This window comes from Notothenia rossii (assembly GCF_949606895.1).
Source record: "Notothenia rossii genome assembly, chromosome: 9".
NCBI lineage: Eukaryota > Metazoa > Chordata > Actinopteri > Perciformes > Nototheniidae > Notothenia > Notothenia rossii.
In genome coordinates this window covers 75,499,383-75,527,039 of record NC_136907.1, presented here as the reverse complement: position 1 = coordinate 75,527,039, position 27,657 = coordinate 75,499,383, and the positions used below count along the sequence as shown (strand labels likewise).

Here is a 27,657-nt window from a genome sequence, read left to right as displayed (position 1 = left end):
GATGAAGCTGACAATCTCCTTTTTTTCTCAACTCCCCTTCTCCATCTTTCCCCCCCACTTGTCTCTCGTCTTTCCCCCATTCTCCCTCCTCCTCCTCCTCCTCCTCCTCCTCCTCCTCCTCTTCCTCCCTCAGTTGGTCCCCATATTGGTCGTTATTGTGGCCCGACGTCCCCGGGCCGTGTGATCTCGTACACCGGCATCCTGTCCATGACCATCACCACGGACAACGCCATCGCCAGAGAGGGGTTCTCCGCCAACTACACCATCCGAGAGAGGATCCTCCCCCCGGGACACGAAGATGAGGGTGAGCATATGGAGGAAGAGTGATGATGAGGAAGAGGATTTGAAGGGTGGGGGGGGGGGGGGGAGTGATGGGGAGGGTATACATGTCATCTGGAGAGCTGGTGGATTTTAAAGCCTTTTTTCAACATCAGAATCAGAATCAGGTTTATAACCAGGTAGGTTTACACGTACGAGGAATTTGACTTGGTGTCGTGGGGCATACTGTACATAAAAGTACAACAAAAATGAAAAACACAGATGTGGAACGAGAAAAATATAAAAAATAATACAAATATAGTCAAATATTATGAATTTTATGCCTTTTACAGTATGAAATAATGCCCATAGCAACAGTTGGTATGCATTTTAAAGCAATTTTTTCACACATGTAATCAGCTGTGAGTTATTTTGATTCTGATTTAAAGCAAGAGGAAGACGTGATGTCCGACCCATACTAAATATTATGTTAAATTAACAATCGTGAAACCTGGAAAACATTCAAATCCTCACATTTGTTGCGATTTGGTTTGGCAATTATAATGGTTTCGAGTCCATTTACTCTGCGCTTCATTTCAACAAATGGACTCAAAACCACTATGTGTACCACTTAGACATTACATGTATTCTTCCCCCCCCCTGTCACAGTTAATTTCAGTATTTGTAAAGTTAATTCTCTGCATTTGAGGACACAACAGTGTGAATGTAGTCTTATCACATAGCAGTAACAGTTGTGATAAAAACTGCTTATCATTTCACCTCCTTTGAACTCTTTTTGAACAAGTCACACACAACGATGGTTTCATAAAGAGTTTCTCATGCTTGGTGATAGATATCTTATTCTAGCGTTGTGTTTGTTCTTGTCCACGTGTCCTCTTAAAAAAGGACTGTGGTTGATCGGTTTACGTTGCAGGAAGGCCTGTAGAGAGTTAAGTTATGTTATCCGTATGGTGCGTGCCCTCTTAACCTCAACCCCACTCGCCCCTGTTTAGGAATGTGAGTGTGTGAAGAAAGGTGAGCTTACGTAAGGTCCCTCGTTGCGTAACATGAGCGCCTTGGGAGAAATGAACGTAAAACCTCTAGTTTTGCTTCTGTAAACTGATATTTAACAACTAAAAGTCTGTTGATTTGTTTATATGTTGAGTTTGAGTCATGATGATATCCTTTTTCTGACGATTCACAACTGCACACATTGGTCAGTGAAGCTCCGTAGATCTTTGTTCTCACTTTGTTTTCAGTGAATTATTCTAATAAGGTACACAGGATTTGAAAATGGTCAAAAATGACACAAACGGCTTCGATAATATCCTGTTATTGAGAAATGTGGATCACCTCCTGGATCATTCAGTAGATGTAGAGTAGAGCTTTCAATTATCAAATGATATTAATCAGCAAATGGAGTTCCATGTTGACTGGTTCAAATATCCATCAAATAAGAAACAAAGACGTTGACTTTGTTTCAGGTGAAGAGGTGCATAATGTAAAGCCTTATTTAACCTTTTAATTTGAGGAATAATGTGTTTGAATTGAAATGTCCACACCAACTTCAATACTAAATCAAATGTAAGAAACCGCTGTTGCTTTATGCTAGAGTTAAAAAAAAAATCCATTACATTGAATACATTAGAATCAAGATGGTTGGTCTTTATGGAGGGGTAGCCTTAATCTGCCAAAGAAGGTTGGAAAACGTATATCCCAAGCTTGGTCTTCATCCCCTTGGGATTCTCAGAAAGAACCTCCATTGAAGCAGGATCTTTGCTAACAGCCTCTAAAGAACCAAACCCTGACATCCTGCAGTGGATTTATGGTTTTCTCTTGCTGTGCCTCGGGGCCATCACCTTTAGAAATGGCCTCCAGCCAGCAGCCCTTTGATCAGCTGAACGATCAGCGGGGGCGTCTTTCTTTCACGTCCTTTCTGTCTTTTGGGATGGCTAGGTGGAGGTTTGTTCCCTAGCCTGCTGTGAGGGAGACTTTGAGGCTCGTCTCATGAATGGAAATGAGGAAAGAGCAAAATAAATGTGTCTAGGTTGGAGGCAATGAGAACGCTCTGAGTGATTTCTGTACTAAATTCCTGCATTCGCTTATAATGTTACAAACAAACCTTTTCCCATATTTATTTTTAGAACGTGGAATGATGTAAGGGTGTTTGTGTCCGTCTGACAGACCTAGTGTCTCCAGACTGGCCTCCCAAACACACACACACACACACACACACACACACACACACACACACACACACACACACACACACACACACACACACACACACACACACACACGTTTCCTTTTGTTGCCCCGTCCTTCTTCCTGCCCCACGCTCCCCTACTGTGAGAGTGTACGGTGTAGCAACAGAAGACACTGACATGTAGCTTGAGTTTCTCCAAATGCTGTTTTGAAACTGTTTTGTAAACCCACAGGATTGTCCAATGTTCTCAATCCATTCTTTAGTTTGAGCGAGAACATTAGCTAAATTAGAGCTTTCTCTGCTAACGCCTTCAGTAGCAGTGTGTGCCTTTGTGTGTGTGAGAGTGTGTGTGGGTGTGTGTGTGTTGTACAGACATAATAAAAACATCCTGCCTAAGCAAAAATAATTAGTTGATCCACAGGAAATTAATTCACAACTATTTTTAATAACCGGATAATCCCTTAAGGTCGTTAATCAAGTAACAAATATCTTCATCTATCCTTCCTAATGTGAAGATTCAGTGTTTTTGTTTGGTTTAATAACATCGCACATTGATTTAGTTTCAGCTTCTTGGGTCTTTGTTAGGAGAGAAAACAGGAAACAATTAGATTTTAATCTAGGGTCTGAGAAGCTGATGTGATTGCCTCAAAGTTATTTTGACAACAACATATTCTTTGTTATTATTAGATGGATGGATGGTAGGTAGGTAGGTAGGTAGGTAGGTAGGTAGGTAGGTAGGTAGGTAGGTAGGTAGGTAGGTAGGCAGGCAGGCAGGCAGGCAGGCAGGCAGGCAGGCAGTTAGGGAGGGAGGGAGGGAGGGAGGTAGGTAGGTAGGTAGGCAGGCAGGCAGGCAGGCAGGCAGGCAGGCAGGCAGGCAGGCAGGCAGGCAGGCAGGCAGGCAGGCAGGCAGGCAGGCAGGCAGGCAGGCAGGCAGGCAGGCAGGCAGGCAGGGAGGGAGGGAGGGAGGGAGGGAGGGAGGTAGGTAGGTAGGTAGGTAGGTAGGTAGGCAGGCAGGCAGGCAGGCAGGCAGGCAGGCAGGCAGGCAGGCAGGCAGGCAGGCAGGTAGGTAGGTAGTTAGGGAGGGAGGGAGGGAGGGAGGGAGGGAGGTAGGTAGGTAGGTAGGTAGGTAGGTACTTTATTGAGAAATTGCATTGCAGCAGCATAAAAAACAAGGCAATGTACATAAGAGAAATGAAGATACTAGAAATAAACAGTTTAAATATATACATACATGAGGAAAATATACATGTGGAAATACACATTTCCATTAAAAAATATAATGCAGGATATTATTGTGCAGGAAATTGTTCAGTCCAGTTATTAGTTTGTCATCATAAATGCCATTCATCAGTTTTTTAAATTAAAGTGACAGCATTAGCTGTTTTTTAAGTAGGTTTTAAATCCAAACATCTGCATGTTGAGAACTTGTGTGAATGTATGGATGCTTTAAGAACTCTAGGGTGCTTCGTCACCACACAGTGTTTTTTAGTACCACCCAAGGAGCAGTTTGACTCCTTTACGACCGCCCGCCCAGCAGGGAGCAGGACAGAGACTTCACAGTGTCTGGGTGACTCTCCGGTCACAATGCTCTCTTGTTTTTCTGCCCGAGTCAAAGACAAAACAAGCTTTTCTCTTAGATTTATGACTGTCGTTTGAGAGGTTTCCCTCAGAGTCGCTTGATGTTGTATTCAGCCATTAGCAATCGCAATGTGGAGAGCAACATACCAACATTTAGCTCATCTAATGATGCATGAAATAAAATGATTTAAACTCATGTAGTTTCGTATGATTCTGATGATAAACAATTCCCTTTATGATCCGCATTTGGAATAATAACAACAGTTTATTCATACGTAGCTTGTGATATTTTGGAATGACTTCCCCCTATTTTGTGTTACGGAATTTTATTTTAAAAGTATTTCTGGTATTTCAAGACACAAGAAGACCACCTTATTAATTTAAGAAAGGTACAAGTAATGAGTGGTGTATTATTTTATGTCATTTACTATGACATAGACCCATTTACAGGATCCTTGATTTCAACGAGTTGTTCCTTGTTCCACACTGATACTAAAAATAGAAAGTCAATCAAATATATATATAAGATATGTTTTCAACCCATATTTTCTAGCCCAGCGGTTCCCAACCTGTTTCAACTCAGGGGCCCACTTACAACACGGAGGCTAAATAAAGTTCTGATTGGTCGATTCAGAACATGTGACACGTAATCCAGTAATAGAGACCGCTGTCAAGGACTGTTGCTAAGGAGGATTAAGAAAGAGAAAGGAAAGGAGAAATCTTAATGTATTTCACGTTGGGAACGGCTGCTCTAGCCATCACATAGAGTCAGTGGTTCTGTACAAATATATTTAAGAAATCCCTTGTAGGACTCTCTCGTTGTACTCGTTGTTAATGGACTTCTTCTGTCTGTGGCAGACTTCGCCTGCATGGAGCCGCTGGGCATGGAGTCGGGGGAGATCACCTCGGAGCAGATCAGCGCCTCGTCGCAGTATAACTCCAACTGGTCCCCCGAACGCTCGCGGCTGAACTACGAGGAGAACGGCTGGACGCCCTCTGATGACACCGTCAGGGAGTGGGTGCAGGTCAGTGACATTCGGCTCTTTTAGAAGTCGAGGGATCCCTTTTTCCCAAATATTTTTATTTGAGAAGAAGCATACAAGTGTAAGCAATAGTGCAGAAGTCTTTGGGGTGGAAATCATGCTTCCCTTTTCAAAGTCAAAGTCAACTTTATTGTCAAGAATGTGTTATACATACAGAACATTTGAAATACCGTTTCTCGCAGTCCCACAGTGTGACATATATACATAAAACAAGATATAAAAGGGCCTGGATAAAAGGGGTATAAAAACTAAGTAATGAGTAGTAATAAGTACTGGGTAATACATATATTTAAAACAAAAAAACACAACCAACAGAAACATGAATGTGACTTTAGGGCAAGTTTTCCTTAGAGCAAAACAAATGATGTTCGAAATACAGTAACAGTTTAGTAGCAGCGGAGATGAGTAGAACAAGTGACTGGTGCTGGATCAGGGAAGGTTGTGTGTGTGGGGTGGGGGGGGGGGGTGGGGCAGGTCCATTTGGGGCAGGGGGGAAAGGTGGGAGGCAGGGTGGAGAGGTCAGGGGAGAGAAGGGAGAGATAGATGGAGGGGGGAGGGACAGAGAAGACAAACAGAACAGACAACAAGAAATAATAAAGAAAAAACATAGCATGACAGGAATACCATGCTTATAGTCATCGTGGGAAAGAACACACAAAATAGTATTTTACAAATAAATAAATAAACTTAAAGGGTGCAAATGAGCCCAGACGAGGGATCCCTTTTTGTACGGGATGCTTGAGTGAAAGTATCTCAAAATGTTCCTCGTTTTCGAGTCTGATGTCAAAATGTACACCTACTCATTCATGGAGAAGCGCTGTTCCTCGGTTTGAACTTGACGGTTACCGCTGAGATCTTGCTTACATCTGGTCTGAATATTGTTCACTCATTTGTTTGGCAAAAAATAACCCGTTGTGCATTATTTATTGAAATCCGCCCCTTCAGCTCAGTTGACATTTCTTGTCTTCATTGTCAAATCTGACGGGGCATCCTGCAATCACTGAGTGTTTTTAGATTCATCGTCATTCAGAGTATAAGTACTTAGACAACACATGTTGAAAAACAGAAGCGATTGTTTAATTTCTTTAAAACTATTCAATACATTTTTGCTGCTTGAAGTTTCAGTTTCCTAAACTTAACGTTTTTGGCTTCATACGCATTGGTTTTTAGCATGATTTGGTATATTTCATCTATTGGGAAGCTTGGAAGATTAAAGATATGAGTTTCTTTCATATTAATTTATAAATTCAATCATTTCATTTCAATATTTCATAGTTTGTATTTTTTCTTTAATCTAGTTACTGTATAGCGACGTGTATAGGCTATTGCAGTCTGCTCAACAATAGCATTCCATTTCAAAATGGTTCGTTAAACATAAATTAATGTTGACACAACTAAAATCATGAATTTCACGGTCGCATTAAGTCATTAGCTCCATGTGAAGTGTTATTTCAAGCTACTGCCTTACCGAGTTGTGTTTGTTAAGAACCTAATTTATGAAGATGTCAGTTCACAATCATGGATATTTTGAGAGAGATAGCTTTGGGCTGAAAAAGTAAATTTAGTTTTGCTAACACTTGCCTGTGGCTTTCTCTCCAGCTACAGTAGTTTCAGCGCTCGTGCGTGAGCTGGCTCTCTGGCGGAGTTCAATTCATGTCGAATGTTTGAAGGGTTCTTGTTGCCCTAGTTTGTAGCTACTTGCAACAAACATTTACTTTCTTGCTGTTTTCGTTCGTTGTCGATGTTTCATATATTTAGTGCAATTATTTAAGTATTAGTATATGTTTTTATTTTGGGAACCTGGTGATTATGTAGAGACAGGTAGTGGTGGGATTAGTGCGCCAGACTAGGGGAAAAAACACAAGGAGGCAAAAAGGGCACGATAGGGAAAACCATTGTCATTGTAATGTTGGTTATTGGATCATTGGAGTAAACGACTTGTCTGGATATTGGTTAATTTCCAGCGTAAGATTTGCTATCTAGTGCGTCAGTGGCAGTTGTCGTTTTATGATTTTGCCTCTACATTTGGTATAAACTAAATGAAGGTATGTAGATCTTACATTTAGGCATTCAAATATATGTCTTCATGACAATAGGCAGAAATTACTTATCGTTAAATAAGGACAGGAACACACTCGGGGTGTTTCTCAATGTCGAGGACGCTTGCTTGGTAGCACACGTCTTCCGAGTCACTTGCTTCAGAAGCGAGGCAAGAATACTTCCTAGACTCGGAAAACGAAGAATTGGCTAACAGGTGTGCAGGTGTGCGTCGTCTGAGAGGCCCCGCCTTAAATGGAGCGCGATCTCCGCCAAAGATTTGGGAAATTGGTCCGTGTGCAAAGCATTGTGGGGATTTTAAGACCGCGGAGGACACGTGCAGCCTCGAAATGTCTCGCTACGAAGTACGCCGGCCTCGGTAGAATTCCAAGTATGCTGGACATTGGAACAGTCCTTCTGCGGCACTCAATGACGTAGTATGCTTGAAATAGTGGCTCTGGAGCATCCTTCCTCGACATTGAGAAACACCCTCGGTCTTCAAGATAAGTCGAGAATCTTTGGCACAGATCTACAAAGTGAAATCTTTTTCCCTGCGCTTTTGAACACCACTGAAGAAGAGTCACGTTCAGCTTATTATATCATCCAACAGAAGGACACTTGACTTAAAATTAGGCTTTGTAAACAAGGAGCATGTGCTTTTCCCCACTTAGTTTGGACCTAAGCAAACTAACTCTAGTAAGATCAGGGGTGTCCAAACTTTTTTCACCGAGGGCCACATAGAGAAAGATATACGAAGGGCCGAGCCACTCACTAGAGGTGAGATATATCGTCTCTTAAGTTCAGTTATAAGTTAGCAAAAATAATCAAATGTAGGTAAAGGATGCTTGTGAGTGTTGGCAGCTCATCCCTCAGATTGATTATAATAAGGAGAAATAGGAAGGGTGTATTTCAAGCTTCTTATGTAAATAAGTCATTGGGCTTTTTTCTTATCAACTGAATGTATTTGAACAGTGGTCTCAGTAACACATGAATACTACTGTGTCATATATTTATACATGTATAGTTAAGAAGTACAATACAAGACAAGCACAAGTTTCATTTGTGGGCCATATTACTTTTCACTTTTTTAATTTGCTGAGGGACTATTCAAGATAGCAGTTTGGACACCCCTGAGTTAGACCCTTAAGGTGCGGCTTGAGTCCAAAAACGCTCCCATTGTCCCGGACAGGAACTCATAGAGGAAGCCTCACAAAGACCCTCACTTCCTTCCTGTGTGGGTGACAACAGGAAGTGGACAGGAAGTCAGCCGCCGTGCCGGATTAGTAGTATTGGCTCTCTATTGTCTGTCTGGGGACTTCTTTTAGCTACCGGACCACAGCTGAGCGCTCCGGGAGGCGATGATATGAAGCACAGGGTTTTTTATAGAGATCATGGATTTATACACGGAGAGGAAGAACGATATGTATTTAAAATGTTTTTTTTAATTCTATTTAAATTGATTTGCCGATATTCCGACTGGATATTTGATTGTTTTGACTTTGTAGAACAACATATTTTCCAAAAGGACTTTTTTCTTGATTAAGAGAGGTCAACGTTTTAGGAATTAAACAAGAAATAACAGATTTGTTTTACCGTTATGAGGTTTCTCTGACACATCTTAACATATTAAACCATCTCATATTGATGACACTGTCCTGCCAACTTACAGGACATCTTAAATATCCCTACCAACATTTAAGCTTCTCTCTGAACTCAATGACCCTTTTTTGTTTATTGCGTATTGCTCAGTCCAATCATACACAAGCTTGATACTCTTGCTTACAGAAGGCAAACATTGTTTTCTAAACTAGCCATAGCATTGACAGTATTTTACATGCCTTGTTGACATGCTCCAATCAGTGTCCTTGCTATCTGCTTTTTTTTCACGCAGATACTGCACATAAACCTTCAATTTTGGATTTTTATTGTATTGAGAAAAAGAGGGTGTGCGGGAGAGAAACTCCTTTTGGAGGGAACTTTGGGATTTTAGCCTTTGCAGACCATTTACATGCACAAAAACCTATAAAACAAACTATAGGAAAGGGACTACCCCCAAAAGCATAATAGGGCCCCTTTAAGATACCCACTCACATTAGAGGCCCATTTCTCATCGTATATAAAAATGCAGTTAGCTTCGAATGGTTTTGTCATCGCTGTGTGTCTCTCTGCTATCTGTGTGTGTATTTCCCTGCAGACACACTCACTATAAATACTGACGACACTCCTCGATCAGGTCACATGATCTTTATCTCCTCACGCATGAAGCTGAGCCGGGTCCACTTTGGTGTGCAGAGACTTCTATACATTATAAATGTGTGTGTGTGTGTGTGTGTGTGTGTGTGTGTGTGTGTGTGTGTGTGTGTGTGTGTGTGTGTGTGTGTGTTCTTCTGTTGTTGAAGTAAAGCTTTGTTGGCAGCTTCTCCTGTGAAACAGCGGACCCTCCCCCTGCCTCAGTGATTTATCGCCTCAGAACCAGCGCTGTTGCTCTGAGTTATGACTGGTGTTTTTTGTGTGAAGAGAATTCTCCATTTTATTTGATTTAGTGCGGTGCGTGGCCAACTCCACACACACAGCATGCCTTGCCTTACGGCGCTCCATTCATCTTCCCTGAGTATAAAATTATGACTTTGTTAATTCTTGCGTGCCCGCCTCCTGCACTGCAAACACCTCAATTATTCATTCAAAGGCATTTATATTTTATTGATGCTATTCTCAGATTACTATTTGCAATGTTTCTTTGAGGTGATGTTACCCGGTGGCGGCAGACAGTGAGCACATTATCTAGTTTTTTTTAATTGATCTGAAATCATATTTTGCCCTTTAGTGATTTGTTTCATCAGCAGCTGATATGGTCTGCTATGAAACTGAAAGACTCAACTTTGAAGACAGTTGTGTCTCCTCATTTGGAGACAAATAAACTGCAAAGCCCAAGAAGAAATATAATTTGACTTTAAACATTTTAAGTTTAATAAGCTTTAAATGTGAGTTATAATATGAAACCTATACATTAATCCATATCCGCAAAGAGAAAGGTCATCAAAGTTCCTAGTGATTTTGACACCCGATGGACACACGAATATGGAATTGTGAATTTTGCACGAAGATGGCCCCGAACCACACACGAAGGCAACATTTACATTACATTTAAGACATACAACTGCAACGAAAGTAACACAAACAATTATGTTAAAGTATTATGATACTGTACTGATATTTTCAGACTTTGTTCTTTTTTTTTTTTTTGTTGTTCGACTTTCTCCGTCTTTATATGTTGAAGATATTAAGTTTTCTCCGTCATGTTGTTTCCATAGCAACAACAACTTCCTCGCCTTCAAAATAATATATTATATCCTTTTTAGTTTCACAGAACACAAATTGGGTTATTTACATAATATGTTTACATGATTTTGTTGTGCAATAAAACAACCAGATGGACACACGATAAAGGAAATGTTCAAATTCGGCTCTGATCGTAGCAACATCGGGACATTCGTGAGGGCATCTTAAGCCATCTTTGACATGCCAAAGATTTTGCCACCGCTCCCGAAGTTGCTGCCGGAGCCTGAGAAACTCCACCGGCGGTCATACGATGGCTTAAGATGCCCTCACGAATGAACCGATGTTGTTACGATCAGAGCCGAATTTGAACATTTCCTTAATCGTGTGTCCATCGGGTGTCAATTTCGGGACAGTGTGACAGGGGCTTAAGGAAGGTGTGGAAGACCACATTTAAAGCAACCTGACTTCATCTTAAACATAAAAGTAAAACAACTCTCTTTCAAAATGCTAACATTGAAGGGTTCAGTGGTTATCAATAGCAGATACTTAACTACTGTATGTTAAGTTTCCGCTCTTTAATTAGCTAGGTTACATGTTGTTTTTAGGAGACAGGGTTTTCCAATTAGCATTTCAGTTTTTTGGAATGAAAGCATATAAAATTGAGCCCTTTCTTAATAATTGAAAGTTATCATTTAAAAATGAAGCAATGAGCATTAACATATTCTGAAGGTGCAAATGTACAAAAAAAACCGATTAATTTATCGTAATTTGTACCAATGTGGCTCAAAACAGCCAGTAGGGGCATCATCTCTACAATCAATCAATCAATCAATCAATCAATGTTTATTTATATAGCCCAATATCACACATGTTACATTTGTCTCAGTGGACTTCACAGTTTGTGCAGAATATCAGTTTGACAATACGACACCCTCTGTCCTTAGACCCTCTGTCCTTAGACCCTCTGTCCTTAGACCCTCACATCGTACAAGGAAACACTTCCAGAGAAACCCCACAGTTTAAAGGGGAACATGGGAGAAACTTCAGGGAGAGCAACAGAGGAGGGATCCCTCTCCCTGGACGGACAATAGATGCTGTGTGTAAATCGAAGAGATAATACATTTTGCAGCGTAGGTAGACCAAATGTTTCTAAATGCATGTGTCTATAATAAGAAGATGAATCCACGAGGATGTCAACAATCCAGTGGGAGCCTTCAGGGAAGTAGTATGATGAGAGTCAGGCCCATAGTGACAGGTTCAGGCACGACTACATAAGCTTCAAGATTCAAGGCTTTTATTGTCTTTTGCACATTAGCTACAGTGTAGTTATGTCAATGACAATATTAGCTCACAGGCTCTTCCAACAGCACAACACAATCAAACTGATAAGACAATGCAGCACATTGACTTGTAATTGAAGTGATGTAAGCCCAGGAAAGGTTTCCTTCCCCTCCTGACTTCAGGTATTAATAGACGTTATTCTTCAGGGTCTCTTTGACGCCACCAGGAAGAGCGCAGCTTCGTGCATCTGGAGAACACATTTTGGGCCTCATATGGCCGGGGTTTGTTGACGTAGCCGGAGAAAGGAGAAGGGGGGTGACGCTGAAAGACAAAAGATCCTCCAGAGAGCATTAAAAGGTCTCCCATCCAAAACGGACCTCTGGAGGAATGCTATCAAACCCCAAAAACACAAATAAGCCTCACTAACATGGACGTGGGAGGCCTTGTGGAGGAAGGAGAGTTGTGCTCATCATAAAGCTTCTTTTATTACGCAATGAGACAGAAACGTGATGAAATCTGAGTTCTCTCATGCATCAAAGAAAAAGCCCCAAAAGCTAGCCGATGTAATTAGTCAGATGTTTGGAAAGAGACCTCGAAGCTACGAAAAGAAAGTATTTCATTAAAAACAAAATGTCTTCTTCTTCTTCATCAGGTGAAATTGTGAAGGGCTTCAAAGTTCAAAACAATACCATGCGATTCATTATGTTTTCGCTCTTTAATTAGCTTTGTTTCATGTTGATTTTAGGAGACAGAGTTGTCCAATTATTATGCTATTTTGGGAATGAAAGCCTAGAAAACTGAGCCCTACTTTCTTAATCAATGGAAAGGTGTTATTTTAAAATAATCAATGAGCTTTGACATCTTTTAAAAGGTATACATGTCACCAAGCAGACATGATTCCTGATTTATTGTTCTGGTTTTGTGCTAAGTGGCTACTTCCTGTAGTTGGACAAAGAATTGTGTGGGAATGAAAACATGGATGGCTTCCTTAAAGAGGCCCTATTTTTGTGCTTGAACGAAACAAAAGAACCCATTTTCCAAAGAAGAAATGAGCCTTCATCAACTCAACGTCTTCATACAAATAATAATAATAACACATGCAGCTCAAAGTGCTTTACAAAATGACATGTCACAAGTTAAAAACAAACAACAAGAAATTCCCCACAGACTATTTGTTAAGAACATGCAGCGAAATATAAGATTTTATCAGGTTAATAGACACAAGGAGGTAAAATGTATGATCATAAAATAAATAAATAATGGTTTCTCTCTGACAGATAAGACACAAGTCGATGCAACAATAAAAAAATAGCAATCAAGTTGAATTATTACACTTATATAATCCTATAAACACTTAGAATATAATAATTTAATGTCGTTATACATGTACAATGAAAGAAAGAAAAGCTTCACCCTTTTAAAAAGGTGCCAACAAAACAACAAATACACGCAGCATACATACTTATGTAAGAATAAAGTGTAATTATTTCCTGGGGTATAAAGAAAAAAATGTAATAAATAATAATAGGTTTGTATTTATAATAATGATATATACGTTTATATATATACACAGTCACGTTTATTGCACATGGAGGATGATCAAGGGGTATGAGTTCAGGAGGTTAGTGCAATGATGGCTCTTGGGAAAAAACTATCTTTGAGTCCGTTTGAATTTAACCCATAAGAACCCGGACCCATTTTACTTTTGGAAAAATGTAAGGGGAACATCATTTAGGCTAAATAGACCACCTAGCAGGGCCGTTTCTTCCTATAGGCGGACTGTGCAGATGCAGAGGGCCCCCGCAGCCACTAGGGGGCCCCCAAGCTGAAAGTTCAGGTTCAGCCTCAATATTTTCGGGGGGATTAAAGTTAGCCGTCTTTATTTGTAGACAGCCAAGCCCCCTCCTGTGTTCGGTGAAGCATTATACAAATCAAATGTATGATATAGACACAACTAAACTGCAATGATAGCAAAGTTGTGGCTTGTGTTTGTGGGGATCAATAAAGTCCAAATCATCGTTGGGCTGTCAGCCAATGAGTGACGTCTGAGGAAGATGACAAATGTAAATTAAACATTGTTGAGAAAATGCTGCATCTCTTGCATTTATTGACGCAGAGGGGCCTTATTGTTTACCTTTTAAATATAATTTTGTGTACGCTTCAATTGCTTGGTTTTCGTGAAAATAGCCTGTTTTCCTCTTAAAGTGTAACAGATTGATGCATCTCCAGAGATCATCTTAAACGCTTCGGAATCCCCCCCCCATTGTAGTTTGAACAAGGGCCCCGAAACAGCTAGAAACGGCCCTGCCACCTAGAACACATTTCTGTCAAATATGTGAAATGTGACATAATGGTAAAATAACTCTTATTTATAACTTAAGTAATGAGGATGATTTTTTGGTTTGAATTAGTTTGAACATTCTTTGATTTGAAGAATAAAGAATAACTAAATATAATTGAATCAGCTAAATTAACTGAGCAGATCATAATCATTTATCTAATTGTGCATATATGTCAAGTTTAGGCTTAACGTCCCGATGTGACATCAGTGTCACAGCGATGTTTGTCTCATTTGTTTCATATCAATTTGATCAATACATTTTTCCACAACAGGTTAAATGTAATAAAGGACATGTTATGTAAGCATTTTAATTCTTAAATGGCTTGAATTTTTACTTTAGCAACAAAAAAAAAGCTTTTGAAATGTAGCTAGTTCTGTCACATGTGTTAGCCTGGCACATGGACATCTTGGACATGTTGTCATGGGAACATAAAGCCACATGACCTGGCCCATGACCCACCAGACTGTTCAGGGTGTGTCACATAATGGGTGTTTCTCAGTGTCGAGTACGCTTGCTTGGTAGCACATGTCCTCCGAGCGTCTTGCTTCAGAAGCGAGGCAAGAATACTTCCTGGCATTCGGAAAACGAAGAGTGGAACAAGCGAGCAAGTGTGCGTCATATGAGAGGCCCCGCCTTACATTTTCCACCAAAGATTTGGGGAAATTGGTTTGGCGCAAAGCATTGTGGGGATTTTAAGACCGCGGAGTCTACACATGTGCAGCCTCGAAATGTCTCGCTGCGAAGTACTCCGGGCTCGGTAGAATTCCAAGTATGCTGGACATTGGAACAGTCCTTCGGCGGCACTCGATGACGTAGTATGCTTGAAATAGTGGCTCTGGAGCATCCTTCCTCGACATTGAGAAACACCCAAGGGCTTCATGAGATAAAATAAACGCTAAAGCTGAATAAGGAACTTTCCGGAACATTTAAAGGTCATGTGACACCTTATGGGATTTACACTTAAAACATTGAACCACATTTAAGGTCACATCTTGAGTTAGCACTATTTATTAGTTTAAAAAAGGCTCATGCTTGTGTTAAAAAACTTGCAATCCACTGCGTCCCCAGAGTGCAGCACTTTCTAAAGTACACACTAAAACCCCAGATGAGAATTGAGTAATCGGAGCTCTTTTTTTTCTTTACTATCACCACTAAAGCAGTATCCTGTTTTTGGCAGAACAGAGCGGTGTTTTTCCTTCAATCCCATTTAGCCACACTCGACTGAATGATGTCCCCCTTCCTGCGTTTTGTTCCCTTCATTAAAAAGCTCTAAGTGTGACAATTTTCCCGTGGCATTTAAGCATTCATTGCCAAGTGTTGAGTAATTAGAAGATGGAAGAGCAATTAGCTTTGGTCTTTTGATAGAGGAAGTCTGGAGAATGGAGCTTTGACCGGCAGCACAGAAAAAACCTATATAACATTTTGTTTGTTTAAACTGGAGAGAAGTCATGAAGTCTTTATTTCAACACCTTGTGAACATGTGTGGAAAGTTGTTAGTATAAGAAAAAGCTATTCTTTCAATGTTTCCAAATTAAATATTGCATGTGGAACACGTATTATTGTCAACTTTGTGTATGTATTTAGCTGAATCTGCACAATAGTAACAATTAAAGGGAAACGTTCCTTTCTTATGGCTTTTTTTTTTTTTAAATGGAAGAGAGTCTTTAGTGTAATTTTTCCAATTTTCTCAGCTTATAAAACCCTGAATTGACAAAATATCAGCTGGAAAGCATCATTCTTTAATTGTAAAATACTTATATCCATTCTGCATCAGTTGTATTTTTGAGGTTAAAAGAAAAAATCCACCTCTGACTCAGACTATTTCCATTATAAAAACTGTTTACTTCGTTATTTGTTGGTCTATAAAAATGCCCTTCACAACTTCATAGAGCGCAAAGATTATAAAATATATGTTTTTGTTTCACTAGCACACCCAGAGATATTCAGTACTGTTGCAAGACCAAACAAACCATTAACTAATCTCCCTTAAGAAACTGGAACTAGTAAATGTTTGAGTTATTTTGTTCTTGGCAAAGAGTCCTTAATGATTAATGGATTATGTAAATGGGTGCAGATACATGTTTTCTCTTACTAATTGTAATTGTAATTACTCATACGATCGATTCAGCCTTTCTCCAACAGTGCAGTCCGGCAGTTTCTTTAATTACACCTTTATCTTGTCACATTTCTGAGAATTGTCAACCCCCCCACAGGAAAAGGGACACATCTTATGACTGATACTGTCGATAAAGGAGTACAGTATGTCATGTGTGTATTTAATTACATATGGTGTGTTGTACACTACACATAGCATAGATACGTAAAATCTAAGAGGTCAAAGATGGAAGAACAATATGTATCTGTATTTTTTTTATGCCTATTTGCATTTTTTCTTGGGATAACTTCACCTCTTAAGGGCTCTGGACGGATTTACAAGGCCCAATTACACTTTTTTTGTGGTGTGTTACATATGTATGTTCTGCAAAGGATAAAATCCCAAAGATCGCACCGGATGGAGTTTGTCCCGCCCCTTAGCCTACGTAATAGGCCAGCTAACCAATCAGAGCAGACTAGGCTCTGGTTTCAGACAGAGGGTGAAAAGAGGTGCAGCAGCACAGGCAGTATGAGTAAAATAAAGAGCTTTTTGAACATTAAAGCATGGAGACACGTCACAGTGGAGACACTAAAAACAAATAAGCAACTGAAAATGAGCATCATAATGTATTTCCGCCTCAAAAATAAATCAATATATGACAGAAAAACTCATGTGTTCATTAAACTAGATACACAACCGAGGAATTGTGATTGCTTCATTTGAAAGTGGCTCTGACATAACTGGAAGTCTTCTTAATAACTCTTGACGCTGTAATGAAAAACAGAAATCACCAAGTAACTTGTCGCTTCATTTCACAACATACCGAACGCAGTGTCTTTATAACATACAGTGCGTTTGAGGGGAAGCATCTGGTGGGAGTTTTAGATCAGAAGACAGCTGGGAACGCCGGCGAACGATCCCACAAAACTTAGTTTCCCAGAGGTCTCCCGTCAGTCACGAGCCCACACAAACCCACGGGAAGCTATTTTCTTTTTCTGTTCTTGAAAAAGCAACATTGGGAGAAGTTAAATAATGGCTTCTGGTTCCTTCCCATGTGCAGTATCACAGCGGGGTAATTACACACCATATATTACAGGCGTCCCACACACTGAAGCAATGTGTATTTTCGGTATGCAACTGATCATTTCCAAACTCAACAAACAAGCAAAGTAGTTTAGTTGAAGTCAAATAAAATGGAAGTTTCACCTCCTTTAATTCACAGTTTCGGAAATAAATGGATTTCATTTTTTGCCTTATGGCAGTTTTAAGAAATGTGATAACTGTATATGGTTTTACAGAAATAATCTTAATTCTGTGGAGAGAGTTTGTGAATCGCTGATTCAAAAAGATCCCTCGAAGGCTTTCTGTTATCACCACTGCTCCCTTTGATGATAACTATCATTTGTATTAATCTTTTTTTAATCTTTGATGTGCACTTTGAGAACAGCCTTGTTTCTGGACGCTCCTTTGCCGCAGAGAGATACAAATGTCCCGGCCATCTGAAGTCTTTTTATCTGTAGCCCTTAGATCATAATTTCATAAGTGGAAAGTGGGGAAAGTATTGCCACGAGACGAGATGAGATAATACCACAGTAATTTCACTTGGAGTTACTTCTTTTACGAATAGCTTTGAACTGCTGGTGAAACAAGGATGATTTCATTTGTTTCATTTTAAAAAAAGAAACATAAAACAAGTGACACTGTGTTGCTACTTTGGTATGATCTGTTTTAAACCAAAACATAATTAAATTACATAAATGGACGTTTACTAAGGTGGAATCATCTCTATTTTTAGGATGTCAGGCGAATTACTCTAACGCAATCAGGCACAAGACAAAACTTATTAGTCAGAGACAGAGACGCTGGTTATTTTAAGCTGTGACAGTGTTTCCCCTTGTGATCGCAAAACAAATATCCCAAATTGTTTTTCTGAAAAATAAAATACAAATGGCCTGTGGAGGATACCTGAAGCTGTGCTTTATAACTATTTGAATAAAGAACACACATATAGCAGTAGCCCTTTATCACAAACAATATTTAAACATTTGTTAGATAATCCATGTTCCACAATCTTTTCGTCTGCAGGCGTAATTGATTTGTGTACCAGTTTGTGTGCTATACACCGACACAGTCTCACGGCATTTCGTGTTGCACAGCACGATTTTAAAAGCAATGTAAATGATAACAAATTAGAAGGAAAAACAGATTAAAAAAAATACAGATTTCAGTATTCTGACACAGAACGATGTTAGAAGCAATGTATTTATATTGGTAACTACATGTTTCGTGCCTGCACCAAATAATAACAAATTAGAAGGAAAAAAATATTTTTAAAAATACAGATTTCAGTATTCTGAGGCTCTGAGCCCCATTTCTTTTCCTCGCGGACGGCAAAAAAACTCAGACATTATACCATTTAAAATAAAAGGGATAGGCTTAGGGTAAGATATTGAATAAGAATATGTTTTTATGAACCACACAGCTTCTGGTATTCCAAGACCCGACCGGACAAAAAGACGTGGTGCAGGCACGAAACATGCTACCAATAGAAATACATTGCTTTTAAAATCGTTCTGTGTGACACAAAAAAAATTTGAAAATTGTGTTGATGAACACGAATCAATAGATTAAATTAATTTCGTGACTATTACACGAAATGCCGTGAGACTGGGCTGTATACACAGGAGTAGGCTACAAGTCAAGCTAATGCTAAAAACAACTGAATTTCCAGATGTGTGACCTTGAAACCATAACATAGTTACCATCTTCTTGTAATTTGAGTGTTGTTTTTGGCTGTCTTTAAGTAGTGGAGTATAAACTGGACTGAAGACAAGACAGTGTTCAAAGCAGTTGACTTCAACTGATTTGTCCAAATATCACTTTTGTGTTTTGAGCATAATATGAGCTTAATAATAGCATTAGTCATTGCTAGAACTATGTATCAACCTTAGCTTGCCTGCTAGCTCGTTGTTGCTGTAGCTTGCTAAGAGTTTGTTTAGGTTTAACCTTTAGACTTTTTGACCCTCACCTCTGACATTTAGTGAAATATGTTTGTTGTTTGATCCACCACGAGTCAGTGTGAAAACTGTCTAATCTCTGTTTGTCAGCACAGACAGCCAGGACTAAAAGTTAAGAAGCTTAGCGCTGGAAGCAGGAAGAAAACGGCTTGCTTTGATATGTCATTAATAAGAGTTTCACCACCACACGGATTTTATCATTTAGTTTGTGGCAGAGGTATTCTAGAAGCTTCCCTTTGATTGCAGGCTTTGTGCTAAGCTAGGCTAACCTGGACCTCTCTGCCCTCTACACAGATAAAAAAATTAATATTCTACTTTAAGTATTGGTAAATGAGGCATATTTCCTAAATTGCTAACATTTAATTGACCTGACTCTCAAGTGTTCGAGTTTCGAGGGAAAAGACAGCGTACAGATAACCCTAAGCTCACCCTATTTCATGTCAAGTAGTTTGTATTAAGTCCTCATTTACCCTCACCAAATCTGTTGGCCTGACATAGAGGGTCACACACACACACGCACACACACACACACACACACACACACACACACACACACACACACACACACACACACACACACACACACACACACACACACACACACACACACACACACACACACACACACACACACACACACACACACACACACACACACACACACACACACACACACACACACACACACACACACACACACACACACACACACACACACAAACTCTTCTGTACATCCTTGCAGCCTCAAGGCTCTCTCCCTGACTCACTCCTGAATTATGCACATGACTTAAATCAAATGTCACGCTCAATCCGTGTCCCGGAGGAGATTGTGTTGATAATTTAATGTCATTTAAGGAAATCACATAAGAAAAAGTTGTGAAGCATTCACATCTGATGCAATATTTCTGTTCTTACTGTACATTTTAAATCAGAAGCTGTTTTAGCATTTAGCATAAGTGGATCTTTAAATAGTCAATGATTAAGGGGAGGACTATGACTTAGAGCATGTGTCTTTAATTTCAGTTTGAGTTTCCTGTTAAGGCCTTCGTTTTGTTCTAGAAGCGATTGTCTTAGCAATGGATGCTCTCCAGCGTGCTGCTCTGATTTTTCACTGTCTACTTACTGACGTATCACGGTATAATGAATGAGATCCGAGCCTTTCGTTTCCCACATGCTGAAAGTGAAACAAGGTGCAAGACAGTGTTGAATTTCTATGCTAAAGCTGTGGCTCTTTAAGTTGGTACTAAGTAGTTCATGTAACTACAGATACAGACGTTGACACTTTTAGGTCTAGTTAGAACAAACGCAGCCTTATGTTTGAGCAGACCGGGGTTAAAGTGCTTTTTGTCGTTGTTGTATACTATAGAAGTGTTTTTAATTAGCTGTATCTAACTGGATTTTCTAAAACAAATTGCGCTTCTTCTTTACCCTCCACGATCCAAAACGAAGTTAATTACAATTCATTAATCATTTAAAAGTTGAAAAGTGCTTGTCAATGTTGAGGTCATTTTAGTCAAATTGAGTTTGTTAAAACCACGCCTGATTGTAAAGCCATCTTTTTAAATCTATATTTAAATGTTTATCCATGACTTTAAATATCAACCAATTATCAATTACATTTTTCCTGTTTCCTGTTTATACACTATTTTAAGCTTTATATTTCAGTCGTTTAACCATCACGTTGAGATATATATTTTAACTATTTATCCATTATTTGCAGATATATATTATTACCATTTATACATTCCTTTAAGATATACATTTAAAATGTTTTTCCTTCCATTTTAGATACATGTAGTATTTTAGATATATATTTCAACAGTATATCCATTACTTTTATTTTCCTAAAATGTATCTATTTTAAGATATATATATATTTCAGTTGTTTAACCACATGTTTTAGACATATATTTGAACAGTTTTTTATTTCCTTCCATTTTTTTAAGCTCTTTTGTCAAGTTAGTTGAGTGACTCGGAGTATCAGAAGTACAGAAGTACCTCCTTGAGTGTTTCTTCTTTAATCCGTTTATAGTATTTGTATTTACCTTTCCTTTTATCTCCTGTGTTTCCAGGTGGATTTGGGATTCCTAAGATTCGTCACAGCGATCGGCACACAGGGAGCGATCTCCAAAGAGACCAAGAAGCACTACTACGTCCGATCGTACAAAGTGGACCTGAGCTCCAACGGAGAGGACTGGGTCACCGTGAAGGAGGGCTCCAAGCAGAAGGTAATAACGATGAAGTCCTTTGCGCTGTGCATCTAATATTGATGAGTAATGAGGGACGCTGAATTCTAATCAATGGGTAGAGAAAGTGAGGATGGCTAAATCAATGTTTTTTCCAAGGCTGACAGCTTTTGGCAGCCTCTCTAGTGTGAGCCTTGACTGAATTGAGTGCGCTGAAAGTCTCATCAAAATGCATTTATTCTGATGAACAAGTCTGGGAGTTGTCTAAGAAGTGACATTGGTGCAGAGATCAATTGATAGCTTGCAGAGAATATGACGTACTGATAGACAAGTACATCCGACAAATCATGTCAAAGTCTCAACGTCTGTTAAAGTCCCCTTCGTGTATTGGCGTTACACATTGGGTCCAAAACGTACAAGCCACTTGAATGTCTGGGAGCAATTAATCTTATATGCTACACAGATATGGCCAGGATGTATTGAACTTTCTGAATATTGGGTTGCAGATTAGAATTCTCCAAAGGGGGGTTCGTTTAGCATGAAACACTTGAAATAACTAAAGGACAAGTTAAACAAGAAAGTAGAAAGAAAGTGAGGTCAAAGAAAACTATTTCTGCTAAAAGGTTAGCAATAGCCGCTTTCACACCAAGTACTTAGCCGGTACTTGTTCCCCCCAAACTCTTTAGTCCCTCGAACTGTCCTAGTAGATCGCATTCTCATCGGAATAAGTCCCAGAGGGAGGATTAGGCAAATGAAGCCGCTGACGTCACTTCTTCTTCTTCACTCGTAAACGTTGGAGTTGGGGACTGGCTTCAGAAGAAGCTGCTGGGTCGCGTCTTCCGAGTAAATCGCCAGAAGCGCCGACACCTCCTCATCACTCCACCGCTCCCATGTTTTCTTTTGTGCTGCCATAAGTTAGTCTCTCTCCGTTGGTGCGCTAGGCTAATGCTAATGCTAAGAATGCTAATGTGAGCAAGTAAAATGGCGGCTTCACAAAACTTTTCGGAGTTTTACGGGCCGTGGTTTGCAATTCGCCCAGCACATCAGAAATTGTTAGTGTGGCCGACACACCCACGAACCATTTCCTCCTCAGGAAAGATCTACCTCGCTAGCAGGGACGATCTGGAGATGAAAAGGTTTGTGCGAACTAGGGACTAGGCCCAGATCCTTTTTGGTGTGAAACCTTTATTCTTGTCCTCAGATCTTCGAGGGGAACCACAACCCGACGGATGAAGCTCGCTCTTTCCTCCCCAAACAAACTCTGGCTCGATACATCCGGGTCCGCCCCATGTCCTGGGAGCAAGGCATCTGCATGCGCTTCGAGATCTACGGCTGCAGGACTTCAGGTAACGTTAGAAAACACTTCCAAACTCACAAATACCGTCCATGATGTGAGGCTCTTAGCTCCAAGTTCTACCTCTTGATGCATTGATTTATGTGCTCAATAACACATACTGTTACTGCTGGAATCATTCATGCATTTACCTTCCTAATTATCTTCCCCTGTCCCCACATGGATCATTAAAGTTTAACGTCATCTAAATCTTATCTAATCTAACACATGCAGTGTCCTCACACCCTCAAACATTTTCTAATATATTACAAAGGTGATTCATGATGATCATATCTACACACAGTAGAGACATGCACTCTCTGTATTGCATATTCATTTTGGAAGCTTTTTGGTAAACAAGAAACATATTTATTTAAATTTGCATCTCTTAAATATTCTACTGCCAAGCGTCTAGTAATGTATTGTGTAGAGCTGCATGCTTTTGTAAAAATGTCTCCAAGCTGAAACTGTATTAACACTCAAGGAACTTTTGCTATCATAAAAATGTCTTTTAAACCTAGTTTTACAAATGCAAAACCATCTTTCTTTAAAATGTTCTACAATTTTACAAACCAAAATGTTCATTTACAGACATTACATTCACAACCCTAAACCTCTGAAGCATTGTACATGTACTGTATCTTTACAAAGGGAATACAAAACGTCATGGTAACACCTCAGGCGAAAAAAAAAAAAAGTTTCTTTCAGACCATACTCTCCCAAGTCCAAAACAAATCTCACTTTTGCACATCGTAAATCAAACCAACATGTTTTTGGCTGCAGGACGAAAACCTCCCGTCGCTTTCTGTTGATTTAAAATAATCACCGCTTGTAAAGTGAGCGCAGACTCCCCCTCTGAAGGACACCGTTATTCATTACTCAGGAGCAGAGGAAAATCATTACTCATCCTCCAACATTACATAAACTTTAGTCCTTGATGCGTTACAAGCAACTCTCAGTAGGAGAGCTCCATAACGCAGATATTAGACTCTTACTCACCGGAGAGCAGGCTGCTGAGTGTCAGACGGGCGATTCAGGAGATTTAATCACAGACCTGGGAAAATGTGTGTGTGAAACATAAAACATCCACTTCCAAAACACATAACCTGAAACTACATCCTCATTTTGTCCATCATTTAATCGAATTCCTTTATTTGAAGGGGTAATATTATGCTTAATGGGGTGGTCCCTTTCCTGTAGTGTGTTATATATTTTATGTGCATGTAAATGGTCTGCAAAGGCTGAAATCCCAAAGTTTCTCTCCCACACACTCCTACCTGAAACGCCTCTATTGGACTCCCTTGTTTCACTTCCTTAACATAGTGACATCACTCTGGAACACTCCTATTGGCTAGCGCTCCAACACATTGTACGTGATAGGCTAAGGGGCGGGACATCTCTAAGCAGGTTGACCTGAATCACAACAGAGCCGGCCAGCTAACCAATCAGAGCAGACTGGGCTCTGGTTTCAGACAGAGGGTGAAAAGAGGTGCTGCAGCACAGGCAGTATGAGAAAAATAAAGAGCTTTCTGAACATTAAAGCATGGAGACATGTCCCAGTAGAGACACTACATACTGATATACACCTGAACATCAGCAGGAGAGGACTCTTTAAAGTAGATCCACTACATACTGATATACACCTGAACATCAGCAGGAGAGGACTCTTTAAAGTAGAGACACTACATACTGATATACACCTGAACATCAGCAGGAGAGGACTCTTTAAAGTAGATCCACTACATACTGATATACACCTGAACATCAGCAGGAGAGGACTCTTTAAAGTAGAGACACTACATACTGATATACACCTGAAGATCAGCAGGAGAGGACTCTTTAAAGTAGAGACACTACATACTGATATACACCTGATCATCAGCAGGAGAGGACTCTTTAAAGTAGAGACACTACATACTGATATACACCTGAACATCAGCAGGAGAGGACTCTTTAAAGTAGAGACACTACATACTGATATCCACCTGATCATCAGCAGGAGAGGACTCTTTAAAGTAGAGACACTACATACTGATATACACCTGATCATCAGCAGGAGAGGACTCTTTAAAGTAGAGACACTACATACTGATATACACCTGAACATCAGCAGGAGAGGACTCTTTAAAGTAGAGACACTACATACTGATATACACCTGAACATCACCAGGAGAGGACTCTTTAAAGCAGAGACACTACATACTGATATAAACCTGAACATCAGCAGGAGAGGACTCTTTAAAGTAGAGACACTACATACTGATATACACCTGAACATCAGCAGGAGAGGACTCTTTAAAGTAGAGACACTACATACTGATATACACCTGAACATCAGCTGGAGAGGACTCTTTAAAGTAGAGACACTACATACTGATATACACCTGAACATCAGCAGGAGAGGACTCTTTAAAGTAGAGACACTACATACTGATATACACCTGAACATCAGCAGGAGAGGACTCTTTAAAGTAGAGACACTACATACTGATATACACCTGAACATCAGCTGGAGAGGACTCTTTAAAGTGGAGACACTACATACTGATATACACCTGAACATCAGCAGGAGAGGACTCTTTAAAGTAGAGACACTACATACTGATATACACCTGAACATCAGCTGGAGAGGACTCTTTAAAGTAGAGACACTACATACTGATATACACCTGAACATCAGCTGGAGAGGACTCTTTAAAGTAGAGACACTACATACTGATATACACCTGAACATCAGCAGGAGAGGACTCTTTAAAGTAGAGACACTACATACTGATATACACCTGAACATCAGCAGGAGAGGACTCTTTAAAGTAGAGACACTACATACTGATATGAACCTGAAAAGGAGCACAATAGAGCCCCTTCAGATAAGTAATGAAATACAGGAAAGAAAAACTCCTCTTCTGCCGATTTAACCAATTTGTTTTCATTCCCTTGGATAACATTTGGTACTCATAAGCACAGAAACACAGGAACACACACAGATAATGCTGCAGGCGGTTTCCATGAAGAACTCTGTGTAAGCTTTAAATTCACATCGTGGAGGAATGCACGTCCTCAGGAGCTGTTGTTCATCTCCACATAACTGGAAGCATTTGTCAAATATCACGATTGTTTGAGTCCGGATATTAGATGCAACTTGTTGTGGATAATGGATTAAAACTTAACCCGCAGTGACCAGACTATTGTGTCCACATAGTTTAGAGTTTAATTAAGTTTTGTCGTTAGGAGAGAAACTAAAAGCAGCTAAAACGTCTCAATGCTGCAGTAATTATCTCAGTTTCCTAATAGTGGGAACAGGCTGCTCTGGTTGTTCAACAGATTGTCTCGTAGCCTCAGGGTCACATGTAGCTTCCCCTTCAACAGGCTGTCAGTGTTAAGAGCCCATTACACTTTCCACCTCCCATTTCTTCCCAAAAAAAGAAACAAATCTGCTACCAGCTGCTTCTTGACTTCTGACAAATGTATACTCGTGCAAATCTCAGATGCGGAAAGCAGACATTGTGGTACGTGCAGTTGTAAAATAAGCAGTCGTTTTAACATTCACAACACAACTCGCCTTACATAAAACCTCAAAAGCGTTTTTTTTACATATTTAAACATTAGCTGTCAACTTTTTAATTATTCGCCAACTTTCTTGATGATGAATGTATCTGTTTGAGAGATGTATTAAATGGTAGAACATCTCTGATTACAGCTTGTTGAATAGAAATATATTCTCTTTTTTTAACTTTTCTAGACTCAACATGAGTTGTGAATTTGCCCACATTACTCGTATATAACTTTGAAACTTCAACCGTCTATTTTTATTACTCACAATCCTCAAAGTAAAAGGTTATAAAAAAGACCTTGTCAAAACTTTCCATGGTTGTAAAATCCTTCTTTTAAATATGATAAACCTCTGTGCAGTGTTGGTGTATCTGATACGCCTTCAAACTGATCTGAAACTGGATAGCATTTCATCTGGAGAGTCACCCAAAGCAACTCAGCCCTTTGAATGTCTTTAAGCGCAGAATTCGCTCTGAATAACTTTCCAAGAGGCATATTTTGATGTGCACTGTGCTTGAAGTTGTATTTGTATTATTGTAACAGCAGAGCTACAAATAAAAACACAAGTTGCCAACATCATTATGCATGGTTTTACATAAGAATCTTTCGCTGTTCACACACGCTGAGATGAGTCTCTGGTGTCTTCACTTTTTAACTTTAAACACTGCAGCATCGACCAGAGGGCATCAACTAACTGCTGAGTAAAGCAGTGTAGAGATAACGATAGCAGAAGCCTTTTTTTTATCGTACTGTATGCCTCTCACTCCCCCCCTCTCCTCCCCACTGGACTTTAACACCACACACACACACACACACACACACACACACACACACACACACACGCACACACACACACGCACACACACACACACACACACACACACACACACACACACACACACACACACACACACACTCAGACACTGAAATCCAGCACCAGACACTTTTTATGCTGCTATGGACAATCTTGCACTAATGTACATTCCCAAAGATTTTGAAGTGACTGTTGTTTGGTATATATTGATTGTTGTGCTTTTATTCATGTCTTAATGTGTGCATAATGTGTCTGTTGATTGTGTATATATAGGTATATACATATTTGATACGTATTTCTATATATATTTGTTTTTTTGTATTTGGGTTTGTGGGATACGGTATTTTGATCTGTACACCAGTGTTAATTTTGGCAGCTATTTTAGATTTAGTCTTTAGACGAAAATGGTTATTAGTTTTAGTCACATTTTAGTCCTTTTTATCCTTCGTAGTTTTAGTCGACGACAACTCAAAACGTTTTACATTTTGGTCAACCTTTAGTCCAAATGTTTTTTCTCTTTAAACTAACTCAGTTGGGAAAATACAGGTATCTGAAACTGGAATCAAGGTGACAGTATCAAGTGTTGAAATTCGTAAAGCAACATTTCACTCTCTTAACACTTGTGTGAGTGACGTG

General features: G+C 39.7%; 1 protein-coding gene across 2 annotated transcripts in view; it reads left to right on the top strand.

Moving 5' to 3' along the window:
• Positions 1-27,657, top strand: part of LOC307018619 (neuropilin-1a-like) — a 100,982-nt gene that overhangs the window by 48,003 nt on the left and 25,322 nt on the right. For both annotated transcript variants that reach the window (XM_079648951.1, XM_079648950.1), the window contains exons 5-8: positions 134-304; positions 4,901-5,067; positions 21,209-21,364; positions 22,524-22,668. In XM_079648951.1, coding sequence (XP_079505077.1) covers positions 134-304; positions 4,901-5,067; positions 21,209-21,364; positions 22,524-22,668 — 639 coding nt within the window. The remainder of the gene's footprint in view (positions 1-133; positions 305-4,900; positions 5,068-21,208; positions 21,365-22,523; positions 22,669-27,657) is intronic.